Below are 21,413 nucleotides of genomic sequence, written 5' to 3' on the forward strand. Positions count from 1 at the left end.
AGGGAAATTTTTTACCTGCTCGCAACAGTAACCCATCCTGAAATCCAAAGTGTCCGCGTTCATTCACAACTAAACAATTTTGAAACCACTAATGACATCTATTTCTTCTGTAGCCATAACACATTAGATCTTAAAACCATGGTCATTTAAACATGACAGACAAATCATTGTTACCACTGCTTGGGTTAACTCCTCTCCAGTAAAAAGTACAAGAGCATCACTGGCAGCACTTGAAGTTACAGTTAAAAATTCCATTCCCACTCAAGTAAGACAGCAGCAACCACACAATTAAAAGAAACCCATGCAGCTCCCACGCATCTCAGGGATCAAGCATTCCCAGGTCTGTAAGCAGAGGGATGCTCCCTTTCTCTTGAAACATTTCTACATTCTACTGTGTGTCAGCACAGAAGAACTTGGAGGTTCATCAAGCAACTCAGCTAGGCAAGTGATGCAGCAGTGTTGCAAAGCTCAAGGTGTTTTGCTGGTGTTGCACAGAGCTGCTGGTGCCAGGAATGCATTGCCTTAAACTACTCAATACACTTCCTATCTAGTCAGAGATTGCAGTATCAGGGAGGTGTTCCTTCAGCCCTCCACTTGTGCCACAATTCATCCAATAAAAATATCTGCTGCTACAGGTGATCTTGAAGATCCATCCACAATTCTCTGAAATTTGAATAGCAGCTTGTGATGCTAAAAACTTTCCTCTGAAACTTTGATCTGCTGCAAAACAACATCCTTAACAAGGTCATCTTGAAACAGAGGCCCTTTTGGTTTATCTGCCTTTTAAAAGCACACAGGAATGGGACAGCACGGAATTTTTTGGTAATTGAAGATACTCCTCTCATCAGTTATTCTCAGGGGAAGGAAGTCTGAAGTACGTTACATTTCTTGGTTGACAGGTGAATGACAAGCATGTTATTCTGAGCCATTTGAACACAGAAAGTTGTAAAAATAGCACAAAGTGAACCTAGATGAACACCAAGTACTGTCCTTTCAGAGACAGAGCAACCTGCAAAACCCTCAGTAAATGTCCTGTAAATGCATCATTGCAAGCCAGTAGATGCTCAGTAACACCAGTGAATCAGATTTCTCCATATACATTTCTCTATAATCTGGGGAAATTCCATTCTCCCTTTAATTAAACTATCCTGTGCATTCCTACACAAGTAATTTGAAGTGGTATCCGCAGTTATATCGTGTGCTCTTCCCCCTCCGCAGGCCATTTCCTTAGGAAAGATGTTCCACACAGAATACATCACTGTCCCATAAACCCTCAACCACATGTCAACACACTTGAAGAGTGTTTTTCATCAATACATTCATTTGGGGACCAAAAAGCAAGTTCCCATTGGAAAATGCACAGCCTCTTCCTCCTCCAGTTCCAAGTCTAGTTACAAAGTTCTGAAACTTCTGTGCTGTCAAGAAGACAGGTGTGTTTCCAACACCTTAAAACCAAGCAAACAGATGCAACTGCATATATTTGGACAAGACCAAACTGAGAGAAAGACCACACAGCATCATTAAGGCAGAAAACTCTGCCAGCTTTCACAACTATTAGTGCTCAACTTCTCAGCTTTCTTTTCCACCAGCCTTCATAGAGAAGACCTACAAGTTCAGCAAGTCCTCAGTTCATTGCAAGGTTGGGCAGCTTGCACCCAGCGTGGCAAAGCCTCCCTTCCTCTCTTACAACAGCCTCCAGCTTAGTTCCTCCCCACATAATACCACCACAAAGCAGCTGGACTCCTGACAATGCCTTATCAGAAAGGGATTTTATTTTGAACACAGGTTTTTTTTTTTTCCCCTGTAGATTTGCAACGTCTTAAACCCCTAGTTCACAGCACGCTGTAGTATATTATGTTTTTGTTTAGAGGCTCAAAAATCAAAAGACAGCAAGATGCCATGATTTACCAGTCAAATAAAGATTTTGCTGTTGTTTTAAGCACAGGTCATATTTTTGAGAAACACCAGTTTGCCAGTATCTTTTATGGCCCATATTTTTAGGCCATTTCTGCCTCCACGGCAGCAGTTACAATCTCTAGGAGCGAGAAGAACACAAAGCTCTATTGAGTAGGGGCTGAATAAAAGCGACATTGAAGCACTAGAAAATCAGCCTCTCTGATATCTGGAGATGTTGTGCTCTCTCTCAAGCCAAGTGTGATGAATCAAGCACACAGAAAAACCCTGCTCCGTCTGAATACAGAGAGGCAAAGAAGTTTATAATTGAGTGTCCCTGCCATGGTATGATGAAATTTTGCTTTTTTGCACCGTCATTTTTGAACAGTCATTTTTCTTCTGAATACCTCACTGATGGCAACTCTTTAGAGACTGCCCGACTGGGACTGCCAACCTTTATGAAAGACATGTGTGTGCTTCCCTGACTGAGGGTCTTTGGCAGTTCAAGACAAGCCAACTGTTGGCTGCCACATCCCATCCTACTACTGCATCTCCAAATCTCAACACTTCGTATCAGCATGCTGATCCACAAAAAAAAAAAAAAAGCTATTGGCTTTGGTGGATTAGTTTCTCTGCCAGATTAGCACACCAGCTTCCCAGTAAACTATTTGCTGAACAACAGAGCAAAGCAGGGATGTGGCAGCAGAGATAACTTTAGAGCACTGTAGGACATGACCCTAAATTCACAGCAATCCAGCATTTACTGCACTCGTGGGAAGACATTGTCAAACTATTGGAAAACATTAACAGGCCTCTCATAATTTGAAATTTGAGAAGAGCTATGGGAATGAATTATTCAAGTTGTAAATGATACTACAATGAGGTATTTTAAATTGTCATTAATTATCAGGTGCTCTATAGCATGAATTCTAAAGCTGCATATACCAGCTGACATGGATGGTTGTATGACTAAGAAGTAAAATGCATAAGGTTTGTGAAAGAAACCATCAATAACTCCTGCGTGATGTTTGATAAATGACTTGACACTCCCAGTGTGCAGAGAGGCTAGAGTACCAGTGTGACAAGCATACATATTACATAGGATTTTGCAGCCAAGATGAAGATCAGCTATGTCCAAATTTGTTTTAAAAACTGCAGAGCACTTGAAAATCATGCATTTTTAAAACTTTCAAATAAAATAGAGCACCTCAAGCAAACAGAAATTCTCTTTAAATCAAATGTAAATTAAATACTTTCTCTGTGTCTCCAACACCGTAGCTGACTGACACAGTAAGTGGTCAGACTTGATTTAGAAAGAATACTTGTGCTTGAGAGCAAAATAGCAATTGAATTCTCACTGCATTTGTTCGTTCTTACCATTCAATATCATCAAGCCCTTTTACATAAGCACTACTGGGACAGGCATCAAAGGAGACAAAAACCCACGAATAATGTAATCAGCCATAACGAGCAATCTATTGAAAAAAGTTAAAAATACATAGGGAATGAAGACAGAGCAAAGCAACCAGACTGATGTGGTGCAGAGATAGTGTGGCAGCACTGACAGACCAATTTAAAAACATATTTCCCTGCAATATCAAGACTCTCTTAGTTTATCTTGTGTAAGACCATGTTCCATAGACATCTTCAAGTGTCCCAAAGGTCACAATGGACCCAAAGGTCCATGTGTACACGAATGAGCTTAAATTTACTCCCAGAGATAAACGCAGGGAGCATTTGCAGGACACCCATAGACATGGCCATTCCCACTAACTGAGCTGATGAACCGGGGCCAAGTAAAATTCAAAGAAGGACAAACTGAGCTGGAAAGTGGGTTTTAGGCACAAATCAGATTTTGGAACTCAAATGTGATTCGTATTAAGGGTGACATAAGAGTACTGCAAGATGAGATGGTGTTTTTGGAGGAGACATTCCTCATCTGGCTCCTTCTAGAGGCAGGCACCATCCTGGGGCAGAGGGTCAATCAGGACTGTTATTAACAAGAAAGTACAATTCTAATATAAAAAATATTGTGCCATGTGTCACTCTTGAGATCCCCTCAAGTTTAGTCATTTTGATTCTTTAGAATTTACTAATTTTAAAATCAGGAAAAATCTTGACCTCTCTAAAGCCCTTTTTCCCTCCATTTGTGATCTGTCTGCTGTCAGCTGCTGTAGACAACTGCCCTCCATGACAATAGGTAGCCTGGGCCTTTTTCACCTGAAATACTCTTTTTTAAATTTTAAACTTGAAATTTGCTCAGATAATGACAAAGGAGCAGTATCTTCCAGCAATTCAAACAGTGTAACAGCCTCAACTACACAACCGTGGGGTCATGACTGAGATTACACTACACTGTTGAAAATAATCAAGAAACACTGCTTGAGCTTTGAATTTGTTAAACATTCTTTTTGCATTGACATTCTAGCTTAAGTAAAGGGGGTACTTTACAAGCAACTGCTTAGTAAAGGATTGACAACTTGATTTTTCAAGAGAGACAAAAAATGCAAGAAAAATAAAGAACTAGAATCTCTAACATACTACATCTCCTTTTACAAGGTTTTCAAAGGCTGAGACTGAAGGTTTGCATTAATGTCTTTGCTTCCTGCACCTGGATTGACTTCAGAAAAGCAACACCAAGTTTTTCCTCCTTGTTCAGAGGTTATGGTTTCAGGACAGCTGCTTCTGAAAGTCAAATATGCAAAGCCCTCTTAAATGGGTGCTGGATGCAACCATCCAGCAGTGGTGTAATCCAAAGAAGGCTCTGTAATGTGTTTATTGTTGCATTATTTAAAATTGTCAAGAGTTGCCTGTGCCACGCAGCATTGCCATAAATAAGGATTATACATCTCTAGGCAGGAGACAAACATACATGAAGTAAATTCTAAGAGTCTCACTACTCTAGTTTGAAACTGCAGTTGTAAAAACAGCATTGCAGAAGTTTTCAGAAGGTCTTACGATGGAAAAACTTAACTTTTCTATTTAACATGAACCACTACCCTCTCATAACCAATTCTGACAAACCCCTATGCAAAAATAACAAACACATACTCATTTATACTCAGAAAATTTGGGAATTTAAACAATGTGGAAACAAAACTTTTCAAAACTGTTTCTGGCATTGTGATTTCTGATTAAATTTAAAACCTTCAGCTTCTTGTTCTATTTTTTAATTTTTCTGTTATGATTTTTCTGGGAATGGAAATTACCACTTTTAAGCAACTTAAAATCCCCCATTTAAAATCTCCTCCAAAAAAGAATGGACAGGCAGCCATTTAACATTTTCCTCTTGAGGATCTGCTAAAGGCAAGTGTATTCTCACAGAATTCAGTAACAGCACATCTCATTACTTCCTCCCCCACATTAAGAAAACAGTCCAGATTCACTTCATGATGGTCAAAGCCCATGAAATTAATTTATCTGCAGAGACAACTGTTCTGGCAGAACTAAGTGGCAACTGAGGACTCTCAGAAGAGATGTGTCAATTATGTAATATCCATCTCTCCAAAGAAAAGGCTTTTATTATTGAATAAGTCCATACTTTTATAAATTCACTTTTACACTACAATATTCAAGATGAACATGAGCATTTTTATGTCCATCCTAACAGGTACTGCATGAGGGAGAAGCCTGTATTACAGCTCTGATCCTACAAACTGCCTAGTTTGGCAGAGGCATAGCTTATTATTAATTACACAGAACAGTTTCAATTCTTTAATGCATAGGGGGATGGCAAGAAGACTTTGGTTCAAGGGAACAGGGTCTGGAGCAGGATAGCAGGAGTCATGCTGTCAGTTACTCTGGTTTTATATGACTTGGGTAGTTACAAGTAGCTGCAGCTCCACAGAAGATACCTTGCAAGAGCTTGCTGTGGGCAACAGAACCCCAAGGTATTAAAATAGTTAATGTCTTTAAGTAAAACAAGCTGTACACAGAAGAACTCCAGATGCAAAACACTGAGGGGAACAATGAACTAAAATGGAGATAACTGCTTTTTCCAGAGCTCTGCAACCTCATGCAAGAGACAAGAGCAATTTTCATTTTCAAGGAAAGGAATCAGAGACAAGGGAGTGTGCACTTCTGCTACCTATAACATTGAGGCAATTGCTTAGTTTTTCATGGGTAACCACCTTTCTTTTGGGATCAAATCTCAAAACTTACACCTTCCAAGTTGTGTCTGTGTATCTAAAAAATCTAGTTAAAGCACACAGCTCTGCACGTGGCTCCCAACCTGAATGCAGTCTCCAGCCTCCTGCTGCCATTCTAGGTCCAGCTGTCCTGCAAAAACACTGCTTAACACACCCAAGCTCCTTCCATACCAGAGGAAACCCCTTTCCCCAACCCCATGGGTTGTTAGGGTTTCACAAAGAAGGGAAATTTTCACACAGTTGGGCAAACCCAGAGTTTGTGCACCATGACTAACCAAACTGGGCTCTCTTTACCAAGCAGCAAGTGCAGAACGGAGAGCACAGCTCTCTCTTGCCAACAGGAAGGTTTTCCAATCTAAGAGGGGGAAGAGGTGTTGGAAGGGAATTAACACATCTAGAGCATAAAACATATCCCCAGTAGTAAAGTGCTAGCAATACAGGAATACCTTCATTCCCAGCCTGGTTGATTTTCCTTTCCATAGACCTGACTTAAAGAGACCAGAGCTAGTAAAGGAACCCCAGTGTGCGATGTGGGCACCGTGCCCCTCAGAGTTGCAGCTGGAGCAGCAGATGTGACTATTGGCACGGGAACTATTCCTTCCTCAGACAAACAAGCTAAAGTGATAAAATCTTATAGGCACAAAACACGTTAAGTTACACAAGTCGAGTTGAGCTACCATGACAGAAATCACACTGCTGGTATGTGATGTAGATCTGATCTTAATCTAAAACTTTCAAAATGAAACCTTCATCTTAGAGACTTCTTAGCAACACAAATGTTTTTTCTTTAAAATAAAAGTGTTTCTAGCAGTGATATTTGGATAGTACCTGAATAATCATCCTTATCCACAACAGCCTCTAGGTTTATCAAAGTAGAAACTCTAATTCTTTCCTATCTCATCTCACTTATCACTCAGAGCTTGCTGCATTACAGTTGTACTAAAGGCTTCCAACTTGGTGCCTATTATTAGCTGTTTAAACCCATTTTTTGGGATTCAGATAACTGTTTGTGGCAAATTTAACTGTAATTATAAGTACACATTCTGCTCTTGATGAAGACAACAAGACAGTATGAGGAATGAGCCTTACACAGAGATGTTATCAAGAATTAAAACATTTATGCCATTTCTATAAAAGCTGCACCCAAAAAGCTAAGTTTAAAATGCTCTTGGAATCAAGACTCAAATATCTGGAAAATAAAGTAGGCCAGAACTCTATTGCTTTTTACTGTCTCTGAAGACATCATGTCAACACCACCTATACTCAACTGTAATTACATTTCCTGACCTTTTTTTACAGATTTTCCCTTCCCCAAATGCTTCTGTTATCAAAGGCAAAAGGAAAAGAAAAAATACAGGGCTGTTTCTAGGGGGGTAAAAGGACTTGAATGGTTTTCCCAACCCTAACCTCATTCACCTCCAGCTTCTACACCCTTCACATCTCCCTTGGCCCTAGTGTTTAAAGACTGAGCCCCAAACTCTCAACATTGGTCCAACAGAATGACTGCCCCTGTGGAAATGCTATGGCAGAAATACCTCTCCTTGGTGCACCAGCAGCCAGTTGGGATGTCTCTCAAACAGAAGTAGTCTCTGAACACCTTGATCATTGCCCAGGTGAGAGAGGGTTCAAATTCACCTTCTATCACTTCATCTCCCTCAGCAGCTTCTCTGTCAGATTACTGATTACTTTGCTTCTTCCATGTGCACTTACAGTGAAATCTGGATAGAAACGCTATCCTGAAAGCTCTTATTCCACTTCCAACATTATTTTTAATCTCTACCAACATTTTACAGATCCTTTCATACATAATTTGCTGGAGCATTTTAAGATTGGCCTCAAAAAAGCCTTACAAGAACAAAAGCTATCCTATTAAAAGGTCATTTGCCTTTACTTATGTATGATGTATTAAATTTGTATATCCAGTTTTGTTGGAAAATGAAAGAATTTTTTTCTGCTGAGGTTTTCTTACTTTACTCATTATAAATGCAAGGGAAACATGTCCTATGAGTAGAATTTAATTTATTTATGAATTAGTTGACTAATAAAATGAACCTACAAGCAAAGTGCATCAGTTCTTGAAGAGTGTCAGGCCTTATAGGGCACATTAGAGTTATATTGGTCATTTACTGAAGGCATTTGTTTCAAATTGCTGCCAAGGGTATCTATAGACAAATTACAGCAAACGTGCTTGTTCTCAGGAAAAGACATTTTGCTCTCCATCTTAACATGGGAAATTGGGCTTGAGTTGGACTAACTGCCTCTTCTCCAGACTACAGCACAAGGATGTCTCTCTTGTAAGACACAATTAACTTCAAAATAAAAGAAAAACTTGAGTTTGCAGACTTCCCCCCCCACCTTGTAAATTAGTTTACTGAACAGGAAAAGCAGGTGTTCAGCTACCACAGTGTGTGACAATGGCCATAACTTGGAAAATTCTACATTTTAAGAGATTTGTGTATCTAAGGATTCAGAAAAGCCTTCCAAGTCAATATTTGATTTGGGTGTCAAGTGCTGTGCTTGTCTGTGCACTTTTCACCCGAGATACACCATCTGCCTTTGAGTACTGATACATCCATTTGATGGCAAAGATGAGGAAAGAATATTCAAAGCATGAGAACAGCCAGTCCACTCCCACCCCCAGAGGGGCTAGTTTATAAAGTTGGTATAAACCTTGAAAACCAGGCAGTTAATGGACACAAGGGATTAACCTGTGAGACCAGATTTATTCCTAGAGCTGCTGTATACTTCCATTCCATGCTTCATTTTTAATAAATGTGTAAGTTGCACAAACCCTAAGTACATAGCTTTACCACAAATGCAACCAGCTATGCCCTGATAAGTTGTATCTCATGAACTGAGGACAACTTCAGTTTGTCAAAACCCTTGCTGTGTCTGAAGTCCAAAAGGTAGCTATTATTTTAAACCTAACCTATGTTTTACCCACTTCAGATATTTTAAAAGTCTTTCACATATAAATAACCTGCAGCTGTTAGGCTCTATTTAGGAACATGCAGGCTGCAAGGATGGGCAGATCAGGATAAATTGCAATAAAATTGTTGCAAGCGTGCAAGGCTTTGGGCTTTTGGAGAGTGGTATTTTTAGATTGAGGTCTGAAGAATTACTCTAGGACATCAGGCTGAACAGTCAGGGCATCAGAAGGGGAAAATGTCAGCAGAGGAGGGTCTGGATAGCTTAAGCTGTTGAAAGTGCCTGAATGTGATTCTTCCCAAGCAAATAAATATGCAGTCTGCATCTGTTCCTGGGTTTTCACTGAAAATGAGAAAATAATCTCTCCATATGCAAGATACAACCCAGTGCATTAAAAAAAGGCATTGAGCAGTCTTTTCAGACAAACTAAAGCAATTGGGGAAAAAAAAATAATAATTATGCTTATGAAATACCAGTGAGAGCTTTCATCTCCCTGGTCTTCCTAAAGTTTCTCTGACAAAGAGACTTAATAACATTTAAGTTGAGAAAAACATTTGACACAGGGGCACTGGGTTCCAGAATAAGTAAGATTGCTTGTGGTTTTAAGAAATTACCAACTCTCCTCATCTACCTTTTAGCTACCTTATTTCCTCAGATCTAAAAAGCACTGCCACTAAAACTAAACAGTATAAAACACCGACAAATTGACAACCTAATTTTTCTTTTCTAAAGCACTTCATAGTGTACAAAATGTTGCTTTTGAACTTTTCTGGCTTTTTCACTTTTCAGAGAACAGCCAGAAGTGCCACTGCACTGACTAGAGGGAGGGGTATAAAGGCAACCTGGGCAGAAGCACAGTTCAAAGAATGGGATGAACACAAACGCAGTGTGATGCTGTGACATCCTTAAAACTGAGCACCGAGACCTGGCACCTTCCAGGGAGGAAGTCCAAAGCTAAGGATGCCAATGCCAAGCTGTCTTCCCTCAAGACCAAAGTTACAGGTTGGAGAGCCAAGGCTACCAAGTAAAACCCACTGGAGCACAAGGAAGTACCTGACACACTAAACAGGAGGACCTTCACTGTTCACAAGGGAATTTAACTTCTTCCTACTGGTTCCCAAAATGCTGTCTCTTCTGTTACACTTACGTGCTGCATTTAAATTTGCTTCCCAGTTCCTGAATTAAATTGTTTTAACAGAATTCAGGTAGAGTAGTAGGTAGTTAATGGACTGTTAGTACAGAGCAATCTTGAAAGCTATCTTTGAAATGTATTATTCAACCGAGAAAAGTCTCATTCTACTATTTTACCATTTCTCAGTTTTCCAAGGACAGGATAAGGGTGTTACATTTTACTGTGTGAGAAACAAATTAGATGGAAGCCCTCTGGGACTGGGCTTTGGTATGGTTTCTCTAAAAGACAGAGACCCAAGTGGCAAATCATATTTTTGTGGTTGTTGCACCTTCTGGTCAAATTTGGCAGCCTGGACATGAGGAACCACAAAGCAGACAGTGCTCTGCTGCCAACAAGGGAACATTTAAAAATAAAATTACCCAAATCATGGGCTTGTATCTCTTTACAGCTCCTTGGAGGGTCTGTAAACACCTCTGCACTGCAGGAGTGAGAACTTCCCATGCTAACCCAGTGCAGAGCCAGCACTGCCACTCTTCCCATCTAGTCAACACATGCAACAGTTTAGTGTCAAGAAAGAGAAATGCACATGTACCTCGCATTGCCCTCTAGTGGCTGGTTCACCAGGAGAGCAGCACTGACTCCCTCTTGGTAACAGGAGAAAGTGGTACTAAATTTAAGGTATAAAACTTCTCACTAATTCATCTGGGGATCTGCTGAGTTACCCAGTGCAGTGCAGCTATCCCATGTGCTTGTCTTCCCATCCCTTGGCATTAAACCTTCTCTTTCACATCATCTACACGCACAAGAGCCTGTAACTCACAGTGTGGTACACTACACAGCTCCATGCTGTGCTGCAGCTCGAGTCACTCAGCAGCATTTCTCAGGGTAGTTATGATAAACTCCCTGGCACAATGATCTTCCACTGGAAGCAGGTGGAAGCAATCCCTTCTCATCTCCCCAAGCGGAACATCTTCTGTTCTGCTCTTATATAATCTTTTGTTACTCCTCTGGACACCTCAGTTGAGTTTTCTGCCTGAGAGTAGAAATCAGATAGGACCTTGCAAGCATCCTTCTTCCATTCTGGCAGAGACACACTGAGACAATGTAAGTGCAACCCATCCCAACCTGTCTTCCTTCACAGTAAATCTGACATTGCCTACAACTCCACAATGGCTCTCTATTCCCTTGAGAAAAGGGCCCTGCAGGAGCACTAATCTCTTTCTCTTGGAGCCAAGTGTAGATATTAATCCATCTACATTCATGATAGAGGTTTATAAGCCATCTAGATCATGCTACTCTATAGCTATAGTTACATTTTAGACAGCAAAAGCAATAAGCAAGCCTTCAAAAAGTTGTTGCAGCAGCATATCATTTTAGCAGAACCTTTTGATGCCAGTCAGAAATATTGTTTAATGCACAATTCCAGGGTAATAGTCTCTCTTGAAAGACAGACTGTTTGGCTGCATAGAGGTTCTGTAAAACTCATTTGCAGCTTGGCATTTTGCACACAAGGTAAAGGTCACTAGAAACAGCTCTTACATGCAAGTGTGGACAGCCACCCATTGCTTTTCAGACAGCACATGTGTTCTGAAGGTGCAGGGAGGAAGGGCTCACCTAGTAAAGGCAGGAGGGAGGCTCGAGGACAGAGCAGTGCAATTACTCCTTTGTAATTATTCCGACAAACTCCATGTGTGGACACACATCCACTGAAGATATGGCAGAAGAGGCACTGCTATTGTTATGCCAGCCAACTTCTCCTGTAAACAAGCCCTGAAAATTTTCTAGATAAATTAGGCTTGCAATATGAAGGGAGGCTTTAGACAAAACATGCTTCAAGATGTTCTCACTACTGCACCTGGAATGGTCATATCCTGCTGGTGAGGCAGGGGACAGCAGCACTGTCTTCCACTGGTTCCTTTATGAAATAATGTTAGTTCCTTAAAATTCAGAATAAAATAACTTGGAAGCTATATGAAGATGCCATTTTCATTGAAATGCTGCAGGCCAGAAGTAAAGAAGAATGGATACCTCAAAAAAATTAAGAGATTTGCATAGCTTAGACAGCAACTCTGAAGAGCTGGACCAGCTTGATGCACCCCAAACTATGGGGCAGTTGCACATCATGCTCAGAATCCCCAAGGCTTTAAAAAAGTGAGAAAAATATCTTGAGCAAGAGTCAGAAATTACTTTTTCTGATGTTCGATAAAAGTCTTATTCTTGAGTAATTTAAATCTGTCAAGTTGTGTTGAAAGTATTCCCTGTGAGCCCAGGAGACACATGGACTCAATTATCAAATGCAGTGATACCAAGAGAGCAAAAATACATTAACCAGTATCTGATTGTTCCCTGGTAGCTGCTGAGGTTAAACACTCGAGCCAGCTGATGCCTCACAGCACACTCAAGTGTGCAGGGGGAGTTTTTGAAGTCTATTCCTAGTGGCATGTTTCTTCAACAATACCTACAGTTGTTTGTTCCTTGCCATTTAGCATCAACAGGAACAAAAACCTCATGCAAAAACAACTGGAAGAGAACAAGGTTACCGAGATGCATACAGGGGTGTGAACTTGCACTGCTTCTCGTGAAGGCTCTACTTGTTGGAAGACTATTACCTTTAGTGGAAGACTAATGACCTTTAATGAATTTTAGTTAAGACAGGTCAGACCCATTAAAGCTGATCTTTCCACCTTATTAGCTTTAGTCTTCAGTAACACTAGTTAGAGAGCCTTTGGGTTTTTATTAAAGGTGCCAGGGATCGCTTTTGTTTTTACTGTTTTTTGTCTGTTGTTTGCTCTTCACACAAACAAGCAGGTTTGCATTCTGAAAGTTTGCACCTAAAAGACCTGTTTATATACACTGGTATTTTACTGAGAAGAAAAAACCTCCAGACTTGAAGCAAAGGACAATCATGCCAGTCTCCCTTACTCCATATCTCCATCTCCAACTAGCTAATCAACTAAAGAAAACATCACAATATACTCACATTGTACAGTATTTAAAACTACATGGGCTATGTAACAATAACTGTTGGGTTTTTATAAGCTTATATTTTTAAATAAATATTAAACTGTATTTAAATTCATTCCAATGAAATTTTAAAAGCAAATTTATTACAGAATATGCTGTTTGCTTCAACGTAATTGAAAAATGTGTTTTGCCTATTCCTGCCTTAATTTAACAAGCGATTATTTCATTTTAATTTGTACCATCTTACCTCAATCAGTTTGTTGGCATGTTCACGGAAAACTTGGGCATATTCTTTAACTTCTTTTTCATTCCCATTCTTGGCAGCTTCAATCAATACTAAAAGTGGAACATTTGTTTCCAGAAAAGAGTCTGATACGTGGTCCATAACAGCTTTGCGGAGCTAAAATAAATATAAAATAATGAGTTATTTTTCAGCAATGTTCCACTGCTGCTTTCCATTTACTGTATTCATATGTAAAGCTTAAGTACTTTTGTCATTGATCCTTTTTTCTTTGTGTGACCAAAGATTTTCCTGCACTATGTCTTGCCTATACACTTTTGCTTCAATTTAAATTAAATCTCCTTTAAAAAAAAAATAAAAAAATGTGTTATATAAGTGCAAGTCACCAGTTTGGCCACAAATATTGATTTAGCAGCTCATGTTGGTTTTGCCTGAGTAAATTTGCTGTTTTCCCTCAGCTGATTAAACAACATGCTGATTTAACTTCTATTTTTCTACTGGAATAAAAACATTTTTCTGCAAACTTGTTCCATATTCACATATACTTGAAGAGGCAAATCTATTGCTTTAAAAAAACAAATGGACAAAAGATTGATGTTACATACAGCCCTCAAAGAAAATAGGCTCTCAAAAATGAATACTGTCAGAATTACAAAATGTACCTGATTATGTTCAAAATGTATAAAAAGAAAGGAGCTGGGTTTTTATTTTTTTTAAATCTCTCTTGCCAGGAGGATGATTAAAACCCAACATCTTTATTACCCAGTTAACAGGGGAATACACTTCCACCCCATGTTTCCCCATGAGCCAGGCACTGGAAGCTCCTAGCTTTTAATTCATTAAAGCAGCAGCAGGCAAATCCACTGCCCACTAGAAACAAATCAACAGATCACATATTTCCAAGAGGGTAAACATGCAGAAATGCTCTCACTTATCTCAACATGTACCAACTTTATGCATCAATTACCTGTCTGCGCAGGTCTCTGGTCTTTTTGGTCATTTTATCAATTGCAGAGTTCAGTGCATCACTCCTTTCTTTGCGTCCAGCCTGGAAGGAAGACAAGAGATGATGAGCTAAATGGGGATTCAAGGTCTCCAAGTGAAACCAGCATTATTCATTTCAAGTACACTGTCAGTTTGGTTTTGTTGTGGTTTTTTTTAAAAGTGATTATGTACGCTAGAAGTAAATTCTGCACCTCCCTGGTAAAGCCTTTCCTGGCCAGTTTGGGCAGCACAGGAACATCTGACATCTTAAGATTCTGTCTTTGACCATCTTCAGCTTTCTTTCAGAACAAAAGGTTTGTTTCATGATTGTAGATATCTTTTCACTCCTCATCAGCCAGAGACTATGTCCAACCTTGAGTTTTAGATTTCTCTTTTCTGCCAGCTCTGTCAGCCACCCCATGGCGGGCACTACATGGAGCCCAGCACAAACCTGCTTCAACCCACAACCTTCCCTGGCCTTGGCTGTCGAGATGGCCCAAGGCCAGAGGTCTGCACACAAACATCTCACACGCTGCCTTGGCCCTGCAGGCACCAGCACCACACAGAGCAGTCCAAAGGGCTGTGCATCTGATACAACCATGCACCCTTACACACCTTCACACCCAGCTATCACAGAAGACTGCTCTTCAGCAGGCAGTCAAAAGCCCAAAAATCAATTAACCTAAAGGTAAAAATCTTTAGAAAGCATTTGTCAGGGATGAAATCCAACATTTCAAGTAGGTATCCAGGCCCACCTACTGAGAGCTGGATTTCAGCAAGGTTGGATACAGTGAGTTCTGCATTAACCCTGTTGTTAAAGGGGGCAAGAGGCCAAGAAGCAGCAGCAGCTTCTCTCTTTCTAAGCAGAAGTTGGGTCAAAAATATCCTAATTTATATCAAACTGGGAGCACCAGGTAGAACAATGGTGGCAGCCTGCTTTTGCTGGGAGTCTTTTTTCCTATATAATATAGCTTATATTAGAGTTTTGAAACACACTTCATGCAACCACAATCCAATTTCTGAAGTTCTAAGCCACAATCAATATAATTATCCTGTTGAGAAGAAAAACCATTTAGCAGCACTAAAGTGAGAGTATGCCAGTTATCAATTCTCCAGATGACAGCCTGCTTAGCAATACCTGGATGGGCAGCCTTTAATCTGAAACATTTGAGTCCACTCTACAGCAGAAATAAAAATTAAACAAAATTGGGAGGGAAGCGGAGAAGAATTAGGATGTTTTAGTGTCATTATAGTTTAATGAATTATTGAAGATTTGTCACCTCCTGAAGTAATCAAGTAATGTAATTCTCATCACAAAAGGTAGTTACCTTTTGAAATTAAAACCCAGGCGCTCACTCTGACTACACCACAGCTTTCAGCAGGCACGGCGCTGGCCCATTCTTCACTCCACGCTCAAAAATGAAAGCCAAAGTCTCCAAATAAAAGATTAATGTTACTTATTTATTTTATCCTTGCCATGCTTGGCAGACATGAGAACCGAGAAGCAGTCAGGCTACACAGTCCCTGTTTAGCTTGCACTGAACGTGGTCACTTCACCCCCAGTGCAGCCCCAAGCGTGCCTGTTGGTGCTGCCTGCACCCCGAGGAGGGCACCAGCCGAGTCACCTGAAAATCTGGAATCTGCCAGCTGGCACTGCATCAACTCAAGCCCTGCTCTGAGACAAAAACCTGCAGCTTTCTGATGCTTTCATGCCATTTTACCTATTGCAATGTGACCATTTTCCTGAGCCCATGGAACTCCCCTGAACATGAAGGTGTTTTTTTCCAGGAATATCTTTCGATCTAAGACGTATGCTCATCTATTACGTAGAAAGCCAAGCATTCAGCTAGTCCAAGAAAAGGCATTTTACTTCTCCCTGGGTGCCCCTACATTACCATTTAAACATGAAGCAGGAGCACACTTTTGAAGTGAGTCCACCCATTGTTTCCACTTTGCTGTCCCTGACTTTACAGCCCAGGACACCCTTGCTGCTGGAGGACCAACTGCCTTTCAGATGAGAGGAAAACTACGAGATGGCTTCCACTAATGGACATTCAGTTCATGAGACCAGACCACAGCCAGTCCTGTGCAAAATGCCCTTAAAATCATATAATGTATACATTAGAGCCTTAAACAGCACCAGTTTCATACTGTTGATCCCTTCCTATTAAGCTCCACCACGCATCAGCACAGAAAGAGCCGTATAACCTAAACCCATTAGATTTTAACAAAGCAGTTTATTTCCATCTCATTGGCATTCACAAATTTTAGTACAGAAGCTCTTCAAAACCAGAATTTCCCTCTGAAAGTTGCAACGTAAGATGTCCTGCTACTGTAGCTGCAGTAATTTAACAACTCAGAGCATACAGCTCTTAACCTGGCTCCTTCGACAGGGCTGGTGCAGCAGGGCAGGAGAAGAGGCTGAACATGAGGAACACCTGCAGGTCTGCAGCTAGAGAAGAACCTTGTTGTTATTTATCATCTCAGCTGATTCTAACCAAGGTCTTGGGCCAGAGACAAGAATCTCTTGCCCATCTCAAGTTTCTTGACTTTTTTTGCAAAAAAATGAAACATTAACTGTGGGACCAACTACACCAGGCTAGGTCCAAGCACAGTCAGCTACTGGGGCAGTGGCCACCAGAGCACATCACAAGCTGTAGAGTCTGAAGCTGCATGAGCCCTCCAGGCCATGTAAAACCACTGAAGATCCTTGACCACACCAGTCACTCATTCCAGGTGCTTCCACACCCCATGAGTTTTGCCCATTGGTTCCACACTACCAGCTCAAACAAGACTTGAGCGATTACTCACTCTGAAGTAATAAATACTGTATTAAATGCTCCAAGCAACAGCTTACCACCTCTGGATAATTCATCCAGTAGCCAATTATCCTATTAAAAAATGGCCCTAGCTTCTAGTCCAAAGTACAACTTCTGCTCACTAGTGACCCAGCAGCACAAAACATCCCAGCTCATTCACAACAGTGAAGCCTGAATATTGCAGATTACTAATAGGATTTTTAGATATTCACCACAAAGCTCTGCTGATGGAATCACAAGCTCTGCAGTCAGTTGTACAATAAGATAATAATAGATTTAACAGGGTCACAACTACGTCAGTCATTTTGCAGTATGATACTGCAGCTTTGACCAGTATCGCAGATAATATATTTATCCACAGTGCAAATTTACTTTAAATTAAATCAGATCTTTATCAAAGAGGCTAGAATTGGTGTTAAAAATTGCTCCTTTCCCTCACTCCCTGTAATCTCCACCATCATTGCTACCCTGCTTGGAAAGCAATACAAGCAGTCAATGTCACATCCTTGCTGTTCCAGCTCACACAGCTATCCCCACCAGCGTGTGTTTTAATGGCTTGAAGCAAAGAAAGGGGATTTGTACACAGGGAGGCAAGTGGAATCACCATCTCTGTCACAAAGCATTCCCTTTGTAGGCCTGCAATCTGAATTAAAAGGAAAAAAACCCTAAACAACTGAACCAAGTTTTTTCTACAGCTAATGATATTAAAATCTAACCCCAAGTGATTTATAAAGGTAACAGGGCATGGTGGTGGCAGTGTGTGAACACTGTCTGAAAGCCACCGGGATCACACGTATCACAATGAGTTACCCAAAGCCATGTTTGTGTTGCTAATCATCATCATCAGTCTGGGCTAAGAGAAGCTCACAGAGCTACTAGGAGACACTGGTTTCTACCTGGCACGAGTCCTCACAGCACACCCATCCCGGCAGAGCCAAGCATCCCTTCTCCCCAAATCAGCATGCAGATGTGAGCCAGGTGTGCCACCACTGCGTGACCGAGAGCCACCACTGACCTAAAAAATGATGCTCTAAAAATGATGCGTTGCAGTGAGGTTTCTGCTTCAGGTAACCTGTGAATGGCCTTCTGAGCTATTCATCCAACAGGCAGCATGGTGGCTAATGATGGTGATTTAACAAGTGACAAATGAGTGTCTGGCACACCTTCCTCCGGGCAGGACTGTGCAGGAAGCTGTATGTCAGCATGGCACTGCTGAGCACTGCTTTGTGTGGAGGCAGGAGATTTAGTGCTTGGATCCAGCTTGTCACAGGCTGCATTTTTGCCTTTACACCTAGCCTAATTACATGGCTGCAAAGGATAACTGTCCATATTCCTCTATTACCAGGATACAAGGGCTGCAAACAAATTCCAGATATAGTAGTGCTGATTCAAGACCAGGAAGGTTGAGCTGCACAGTGTTAACACATGGATTTCAGCAGTGTCTTCATATCTGAGATCTGATGGTTGAGGAAGCAGGACTATATGCTGGTTTGTTGTAGGAAGGAATCTTCCATAGTGAACCCACAGCTCACCAAAGCACAGGGGCTGCCTGGCATCATCTAGTGTCCAGCATGAACCGGAATCAGAATAGATGCCTGCAGTGCCCTCCTGCACAGCTTGCCATGCCAAGAGTCCCTCCCCACTGTCAGGCTACAGCCATGGTGGCCCCACACTCCCCTCAGCACCCAGGGAAAGGGAAGGCTGGGTCTTAGACTAATCCTGGGACAAGGAGGAATTAAAATATGCAGCCAGTGCCAGGTGCAGAGTTGTCAGACAGGGAGGTGACAGTCACCACACTACACTGCAGCACACTTGTGTCCTTTGCTCTCAAGAAGACAACAACACCCAAACTATGGTGCCCTGTCCCATCCCTTCCACCGTCCTTGCCTGAAGGATCTCTGCAGCTAGCCTGATAAGCTGGACCTGGCTGTTGATGATGCATCACCTTAGACATGCCTTTTTCTTGTCTGTCCACTTCACAGGACTCACTGCTCACCCAGCTCCATAGTAGCGTGTCCAAGTGACTGCACACACAGGAATGTCACAGGCACATGTCTGTGCTCGTCTCCTTCACCTCACAGCCTGACTGACACAGCACAAAGGCTCTCTTTGCAAAAGAGCAGGAAATACTTCCATGATCCCTGATGTGCCAAATTAACACATTCATTTCTTCAGGCAGAAGAGTGAGCTTCTGCATGGTGCCACACACATGGCTGCAGGGCAACCCCAGCTGTGCCCACAACTCCAGGGCTTGCTATCCTCCAAGCCCACAGCACAAGAAACTCATGCTGCCCACTCCACATCAACTAAAATTAGCTTATTCATTGCTCTTAATCCACTAGGAAGGCTTCCACAAGATGTCAGCCTAACTAAATGACAAGACTACCCTTGGGGTGCAATACTACATCTACCAGGAAAACTAGTTCTGCTGCTGGAGGAGACGGGTAAGAGAGAAGCTCCCACAAGGGTTCTCTGGTCCTGGCAAGCCTCTTCCTGCGGCGGACAAGCCATTTTCCATCTCCAAGTTGCAGGTGATGATTCGTGCCATTACCTCAGAGCGCCTGCTCTGGCAGGAGTCCCCAGATGGCACTCATCTCTGGTTCTCCTCGGCACACAAGGGAGTTTTCACTCTCGGAGAAACGCAATTGCGTGAGCTTTGTTGACAGCTGGAGTTTATTCCCAGCCTACTGCACCTTAACACCCCGGCAGCTCCCAAGGAACAACATGAACATTGCCACAGAGTTCTAGACTTCAGAGAATCAGACACACACTTTCAGCATTATCTGCTGCTTCACAAGTGCCCATAGAAACATGTTTCGCTAAGAAAAGCACCCATAGAGTTCGTATTAATGGTTTCCCAAACAGGAAACTCTCTGGCAAGGTGCTAAATAGCCCTTGTTTGGTTCCAGGCCAAAGAACAGAGAGCAACTTACCATGTTTGAACATTGACTCTTAACTCTGTGCCAAATTACACAATCTTCACGTGGGAGGAACATACCAACAGATACTGATGCAAAAAAGCAAAACGTTTCCAAAAGACACCAAATTTCAGCCGTCTGGTAATAATGAAAAGAGGTAGCACAGAAGAGGAGCAACACTTGACCTTACAGCCACTGTCTTTTTATTAATTACACCCTTTGACGTGTCTTTTTTAAACATTACGTTACCATATTTAAATGTTATTAACAGTCAAATCAACACTTCAAGTCAGGACTTTGCACCAGATGAGCTGCCATGGGAAGCACAAGGCAGGTACTTGGGTGTAGTGGTTCCATCAGACAGCTGGCAGCTGACAGCTATGGCTGGGTGTCAGCTTCTGTACTTCTACAGTGAACATGAAATGTGAAGAAACTCTTTAAACAGGTTTATGTAATTTCTTTACATGTATTTCTTTCTCTTTACAGCAAATGTGAAAATATTTACCACAGCAGAGCAATTTGAGTTTATCTAGCATTTCCTAACACACTATCATTAAAGACAGTTCATTTCCTGATGGGTTGGAGGTAGAGTTTTTTTGCTTTGCTTTTGGGTGGGTTTGGGGTTTACTTTTTTTTTTTTTTTTTAAATAAGAGCTCACCTGCTCCATCCCTTTATTTCCACTTAGCTCTTCCCTTCAGCCTGCTCTGGATGGACAGCCCACCACAGAAAGGAACTACTGCAGTTAGTATTACAATTACACTATAGGACAGCATAGGAAGAAGCAGGCAGAAAACAGCTATTCTTATTTAAACTAAGTACCCCTATGGGATCGAAGCTTAAGAAGAGAGGTAAATGGCCATTTTGAAAGAATATCTTCTTTTGAAACAATTAAATCATCTTCCTCCATCAGGATGGAGTTTGGTATTCTCAGATCACCCAACATCTTGAGGTTGTGATACCTTGCCACTACAGAGCAAACATTTTCTAGTGTCTTGTACTACATTATTGCTTTATATCTCAAGTGAAAATAAAAAAGCCTACTTAAGTTGTTTGGAGCAGGAAACTAATGCCTCCCTTCCTCATCCACAGCAACTCAAAGCCAGAGCAGCTGCTCTGAAGGCTTTCCCCTACATGCATACAATATTTCCAAAATCCTAAAAAAAATTCAAATCAAGTCTGTTCATGTACCTTTCAGCAGCACAATTTGCTCCAGCTGAAAGGGCGATGAACTTTTAAAACAAGTAGCCATGACAGCATTTGCCTCCTCCACGCCATGTGTGCTCTGTCCAGAGACTGGCTCAACTGCGATGGCACCAACAGTTTTGCAGGGCCCCTGTTTCTGCAAACAGACATTTTTGCTACTCTGAAACACTCAGCATAATGTT

The 21,413-nt window shown here is 41.4% G+C and overlaps 1 protein-coding gene across 4 annotated transcripts in view; it reads right to left on the reverse strand.

The window, feature by feature from the left end:
• The window catches only part of CTNNA1 (catenin (cadherin-associated protein), alpha 1, 102kDa), a 103,115-nt gene that overhangs the window by 34,503 nt on the left and 47,199 nt on the right, over positions 1 to 21,413 (reverse strand). For 3 of the 4 annotated variants that reach the window (XM_009999949.1, XM_009999947.1, XM_009999950.1), the window contains 2 exons: positions 14,274 to 14,354; positions 13,313 to 13,465 (listed from right to left, as the gene is read on the reverse strand). In XM_009999949.1, the coding sequence (XP_009998251.1) occupies positions 13,313 to 13,465; positions 14,274 to 14,354 (234 nt within the window). Of the gene's footprint in view, positions 1 to 13,312; positions 13,466 to 14,273; positions 14,355 to 19,084; positions 19,098 to 21,413 lie in introns of all 4 variants that reach the window. The other variant, XM_009999948.1, reaches the window with a different exon arrangement.

The sequence above is a fragment of the Chaetura pelagica genome, unplaced genomic scaffold (genome assembly GCF_000747805.2).
Source record: "Chaetura pelagica isolate M959 unplaced genomic scaffold, ChaPel_1.0 scaffold296, whole genome shotgun sequence".
Lineage (NCBI taxonomy): Eukaryota > Metazoa > Chordata > Aves > Apodiformes > Apodidae > Chaetura > Chaetura pelagica.